This window comes from Chanodichthys erythropterus, chromosome 12 (genome assembly GCF_024489055.1).
Source record: "Chanodichthys erythropterus isolate Z2021 chromosome 12, ASM2448905v1, whole genome shotgun sequence".
Lineage (NCBI taxonomy): Eukaryota > Metazoa > Chordata > Actinopteri > Cypriniformes > Xenocyprididae > Chanodichthys > Chanodichthys erythropterus.
Window position 1 is genome coordinate 52,090,226 of NC_090232.1, and position 6,488 is coordinate 52,096,713.

General features: G+C 36.8%; 1 protein-coding gene across 1 annotated transcript; it reads left to right on the forward strand.

Annotated features, from left to right (window-relative positions):
• The first annotated feature begins 1,372 nt into the window (after positions 1–1,372).
• LOC137032286 (polymeric immunoglobulin receptor-like) lies at positions 1,373–5,788 on the forward strand. Its single transcript, XM_067404002.1, has 7 exons — positions 1,373–1,540; positions 1,715–2,035; positions 2,155–2,478; positions 2,591–2,617; positions 3,829–3,924; positions 4,089–4,123; positions 4,782–5,788. Exons 1-7 carry the CDS (start codon positions 1,501–1,503, stop codon positions 4,887–4,889), a joined length of 951 nt encoding a protein of 316 aa, XP_067260103.1. The 5' UTR covers positions 1,373–1,500; the 3' UTR covers positions 4,890–5,788.
• The last annotated feature ends 700 nt before the right edge of the window (positions 5,789–6,488 follow it).

Genomic DNA, 6,488 nt, shown 5'->3' on the forward strand with positions numbered 1-6,488 from the left:
TAAAGTCATCTTCAATAATGAGGAGATTTACTCTGAATACACCACGGTCAGTCCTCGCACGTCACTCAACTAGTTCAGTCAGATGGATCTTTCTGTAATTCAGCTACGATTAGTGTGATATTTTAGGACACTTTCTGTGAGATATTTGGACACTTAATCCACACTTGAGGAAATGTCATTTCATTAGATGCAAAATATTAAATCAAGTGTCATTTACTGTGAAGAAAAATGCACAAGAACACTGTCTAGTTTCAATTTGAAATGCTAAACCGATACATGTAGTGCTGGAGACAAAGACAGTTATGATTGTGTGAGTTTGTGGTTAATTAATGTGATGAACCAAAAAGTTCTGAGACTTTCATCTGTAGTAGCATTTCTTTGCACATGAGTTTTTACTGTCATTTTAGTTTAAAATTGTAATTTTGTCACACCCACTCAAAACCACAAATAAGGGTAGATAGACAAACTGTTACTTGAACCCACAACCTTTGGGTTGCAAGTCTGACTCTCTAACCATTAGGCCACAAATGCCCAAGTGTTAAGAAATGCAGCATGCAGGAGGAAAAAGGAACTACTTACAGGTGTGTTTTCATTATGAATTTTATTTAATGCAACTGTTTATTTATCATTTCTAACTGCACTGCATATGTTCAGAGATGGTTCAGAGATATTAATGTATGCTGAATGAATCATGCTCCTTGTTTACATCATGTCTGTATTGTACAGTTAATCTCCTGTGTGTGTGTTTTTTCTATACAGGTCTCTGTTTAACTTTGATCAGGTGTTTTATATTCAAAGTGATTTTACAGGGGCACTAACCTCAGTGTTTGACTATTAATTATTTCATTTATATACTCTGGGTGTCTTATATATTTTGTTTGAATTTGCTGTCCTCTGCTGTTTAAACATTAAACATGCAGTTTTGAACAATCTTCCGGTTTGACACAGTTATTTATTAGGTAACGGTCAGTGATCAGTGTCATCACGAATTATGAAAACATCTACAAAGACTGATTTCAAGCCACATTTGGATGAGATCATCAGTGTTTTTTTGCTCTTCAGACTATGACTGTAAATGTGTGCTCATTTGTGTGGCAGAAGCTTCAAACCTGCACCCCAGACAGCAACATAGTGTGGCCCAGATCCGGCCCAGATCTGGCACATGTGGATTACACACGTAACAGAGGTGGGCCGAATCTGGGCCACACTATGTTGCTGTCAGAGAAGACAAAAGAGCAGAAAGATGGTCATGGTCACTATCTTTGGTTTAACTTCCTGTGTGTCAGTGTCATCAGGACTGTATTTCATCACAGTGAGTCAGAAGAGTTTAGCAAGGAGGAAAAGGAAGAGGTGGAGCTGTTTGATTTATAAAAAACTCTTCAGAGCACAAGATAAAAACACACAATCAGACGCGACAGAAGAATTGACAGTGATTCTGACTGCTGAACACAATACAAGAGGATTCACAGCGGCAAGTTCACAGTTTTATCATTTGGGATTATGAAGACCTTCCTCTTCTTCACTATCTGCCTGATTAAAGGTCAGACTTTTTTTTAATTACTGTATCACAGCCTGTAACTTTTTACTCAACTGATATTAAATCATAAGCATTGTGATATTATGTGTTATGCCTGTCTTTATTTGGGAATATGTAATTTTTTGTTAGTATGAGATCTTACGGCACTTAAAAGAGGAAGTGGATTTTGATTGACAGGTCACATGGGTGATGCTGCTGACGGCATGCCTGGCATCGCAGGAGGAAGTGTCATCATCAACTGTTTATATGGACATCAAAATCAGAAAACTAGAGAAAGTGCAAAAAGCTTTTGCAAAGTGTCTGGCAGTGAATGTACAACCATGACAGAAGTAAAGAATGATTTATGGATCCCAGAAGAGAGATTCTCTATGACTGATAATACATCTCTGGGCTTAATTAGTGTGTTCATTAGAAACCTGACCGTAAACGATAGTGGAACGTACAGATGTAAAGCCGGCAGTGCATCGATTCAGATGGTCAATTTTAATGTGGAACAAGGTAAGAATGAATATTTATTTAAAATATTACTCATCTCCTCTGTCACACCTTTAGATTTAACATTTATGTTTGGCAACAGGATTTGTTAGACATTTAAATTAAAATTCTCTTGTTTCCAGAGCCGTGTTGTGGGAGATCAGAGGATCAGACTGCTTATATATTAACTACAGCTGTCATTCACTGCAAATATCCAGTGAACTATAAAGATCATCTCAAGCTATTGTACAAAGTTCAGAATGGATCATTAGAGTCTATTATTGTAACACTTGGAGATTCAGTCACCAGTGGGAGGTTTTCTCTGAATGTAAACGAACAGGAACATGTCTTCACTGTGACTATTACAGATGTGAGTAGAAGTGATGCCGGGGTGTATTACTGTGGAGTTCACCCCAACAACCCTTTCTTCACTCACTTTTTCACGGAGATTCAGCTTCATGTTTCAGGTGAGAAACAGTTAGCAACAAACTGCATATTAAATGTACTTAATGTCAATTAATCAATGCCACTCTAAATCTTCATCTATCGTCTGAATGTGGTCGACAATGGGAAATCAAGAACAAACAGATGCTCCAGTCCAGTCTGGTGAGTCCTTTAACATTAATACTGCTGAATATTACAGAATAATTCTGCATTTGGATTAATGACAATTTACACTGTAAAATCAACAGCTGTTCTAACTAACACTTTCTGTATTATTTACATACTATGCCTTGTTTACTCAGAAAACCCAAGTTAATATTAATTGATTGGTTTGTGTCATTTTGTCAAGCAAAAAAAAAAAATAAAAAATTGAGGCGGGGCATTTCTCAATAGTCTTTTCACTCATTTTCTTCACTTCTGCAGTTATCTTTCTCTAGTAACATTCACTCATTTCACTAAGTCATCTTGAATGTTTAATACAATTGTAAAATTTAAGATAACATCACTTAAGCTCACATAACACTTCATAATTTCATGCTGACATTTTCTAAAATGTTTTTGTTCAGAGTTCCCTTTGGTTGGGCACTTAGAACTTAGAAAAGGTGACTATCTAATAATGTCTGAAACTTTACTTGGGTTGATAATCTCTCTATATTTGTGACAATATCTTGCAGTTAGTCATGTTTGAGTCACACAGAGACTTCAACATGCAACTTTCACAACATTTAGCATGCAAAACACAACAATGGTAACAATTCAATTTTATTTATTTTTATTAATTGTAACAATAACAATTTTATTTGCTGTTTTTGTTGTGCTACTATTGAAATAAGACAGCAAATAAAATGGACAAATAAAAACAAACAAATGGTAAAACAAAGCAATTGCAAAATGTATTCATGCCGCAGTGCACTCTGGGAGTCAGAAATTATGAGTAGCTATACTAATGTAAAGTAAATTATCAAGTACTCTCAATTCGTTTTTAGTTACTAGAACTCTTGTGTAAGTGAACTATACTAAGCATTTGTCAGTACAACATACTATTCTTATTTCACTTTACTTTTTTAAGGCAATCGGTTTGCATGCTCTTTAGATTTTACAGTGTAGAACATGAAAATTTAAATGATTTGCTGGTAAAGTGATAATGCTGGTTGACCAGATGCAACATCCTGAAGGAAAAGCATTGTGTAAATCATCTACATGGCTCTTCGAAATACTTGAGTCTGATCAGTGGTGGCTCATTGTCATTTTAATAATGGTATCAATAATTTAGTAAGAAAGTGATTAAAATGAATGTTAATTTTATTGGATTTTTCGATATTCGCTTTATTTTTTACTGTATTTTAGACAGTGTTTCCTCTTGTGTTTTTCAGCTTCAGTTGTGATTATCATCATTGTGGAGGCTTTGGTTTTACTCCTGATAGCAGTTCCAGTGATTATAGTGGCTGTACGAAATAAAAAGTCTAAAGGTAATATTTGACACTAAATAAGTCATTTTCTCTGATGTTTCAGCATTTTGAGCATACAACAAAACACTGAAGATTGCCTACTAATTGAGTTTGGGATGATGACATGTATGTAAAGAGTTGAAGCAGTAACCTGAGTAAGACTGTCATGTTGATGTATTTCACAGGTCTGCTGTCGTTTAATCCAGTGTTTTATGAACAGGTGAGTGATCAGAAACTGATTGTGATCATTAGTGGACCGTTTGTTTCATGAATTTATTCAGAGTTTTATTTCTTGCTTGACTCTGTAATGATGTTGAAACAGGATTTTCAGTACTTTGGTATGAATCTCCAGTAGCTGGTGTGTGAATGATCATATCCATGTGTTTAGCCCTGTGAACCTGAAAAATAGATTGAGATCTTTGAAGAGTCTGTTAAATCAAGCGTAGCGCCAGTTCTGTCAGGTCATGTCAGTCAAGCTCGCATCAGCTGACTCTCAGGTGACCGACGTCTACCTATAGGAATACGACGCCTATCATGGCATCCATATATAAGCTCTTCAGTATTATCAGCAGCTATCACATTTCTCAGGAGCAAATTACCCTCCTCCATCCCCAGCTCCTCCTCTCGTCAGTCAGGATTTGGCCTTCTGATTCCTGTATCAGACTAATTCTTGAATTTCATGTAGATGTTAAATTATTGACATTAATGATATCTGCATATGTTGGTTTTGTTCTGGTTACCCTCTTTGCATGAATCCACAGGGAGTTCTTGCCCAGAACAGAACCATACCGCCAATCCAAACCCTATGCAGTTATCAATCATATTTGACGATAGTTGTCCTGACAGAACTAACTAACTCTTGTTTCCTGTGACTGTAGATCAAAGACACTGGACTTCCCTGTAATCCAGAGGACAGAGACACAATAACAACTGTGGTTTACAGCTGTGTTGACTCAAGTGCTCTATCAACACCACAACACAAATGAGTTCATTTCAACTAATGTAATATGTATTCATAAACATTTTAAGAACCAAATCATCTTTATTCTTCTCATAATTTTCATTGTTTTACTGAAAATGAGTACTGCACTGTGTCATATTTGATCCTGATATGTTTACAGCTGACATACAGAAACATGGATCATTGAAATATTTTAAATGTATTCATTTTTAAAGCTGAACATCAGCAAACATGCATGTGCAACTGGAATTAACTACGAGATTCGCACAGCATCAGTAACTACACAGTTACTTCAGCCTTTAAATAAAGCAACATAACATCAGTGTTTCTCAGCTCATCACTGACTGAAGCACAGGCTCTCTTCAGCACAATGGTGACCCATTGATTTCTTCTATATCATTATGTGCAAAAAAAAAGTCATAAACCCAGTTTCAAAGACAGGGCTTAGACTAAGCCAGGATTAGGCCTTAGTACATTTAGGACATTGTTGATGTTTTATTGAGAATATTTGGTCACCATTATGGTGATCAGTGTTTAACAGTATATTAGCACAGTGTTTCCACTGTTGACCAACACCTCCTGCGAGGACTTCAGAAGATGCAATCATCTGGATCAACATGCACATTGCCCAATTTCTATATCCTAATTATTGTTAATGTAATTCATTTTTCCAGGAGCTCATTTCTTCTACCTTCAGTTAAACTGCTAACAGTGATTGTAAATTAATTGCCTAAATTATTACATTATTTGCTAACTGCATTCTTTAAATTATAATGTTGACATGCATTCTCTGTAAAGCTGCTTTGAAACGATATGTATCGTGAAAAGCGCTATACAAATAAATGTGAATTGAATTGAAAAAATTGTTTCCCAACCCTGTTCCTGGAGGCATACCAACACTGCACATTTTGCATGTCTCTCTAATCAAACACACCTGATTCAAGTCATCAGCTCATTAGTAGAGACTCCAAGACCTGAAATGGGTGTCAGACAAAGGAAACATGCAAAATGTGCAGTGTTGGTGTGCCTCCAGGAACAGGGTTGGTAAACACTGCATTAGCAACATGCTAACACATTCAGAAACACAATTTGCAAACATCACAAAATATATTCAAAATTGGATCATGAACAGTCGTATCGATGCATCTTTGAGAATCAACTTTTGTGCAAATCCTGTGTTTTACTGACCCTTGTGTGTAAAGCAGTGTAAAATGACTTGCACATACTGGTATATGAATTTATTTGGACACAATTCCTTCATAAATAAAGTTACACCACCGTGTGTCACAGACACGTCAGGTTCCTACGTCACCCAACCACAATGCTCACAGTCTCCTGAGTACTAATCACCGCCACCTGCACCTCATCACCTCACTCATCAACAGCACTACAAAGCACACACGCACACAGCACTCTATGTCCGGTCTTGTTCGCATATACTCCATGTGATGCTTACCTTAAGGACTCCTCTTCGTATAATTACCTGTCTCCAGCGTCTCTCCTTCCCTTCGTGTGCCTCGTCTGCTGTGTGGGTGTGTGTCAGCCAGCTCCAGATAACTCCAGCGATCTCTCAGCTCCAGCGTATCTCAACCTGCAAAAGAAAGGACAGTAACTATTCCTCATA

Coding starts and splice junctions, on each gene's coding strand:
- LOC137032286 (XM_067404002.1), top strand. CDS start 1,501: ATGAAGACCTTCCTCTTCTTCACTATCTGCCTGATTAAAG. Junction 2,479..2,590: donor GATTCAGCTTCATGTTTCAG/GTGAGAAACAGT, acceptor TGGGAAATCAAG/AACAAACAGATGCTCCAGTC. Junction 4,124..4,781: donor ATCCAGTGTTTTATGAACAG/GTGAGTGATCAG, acceptor CTGTGACTGTAG/ATCAAAGACACTGGACTTCC.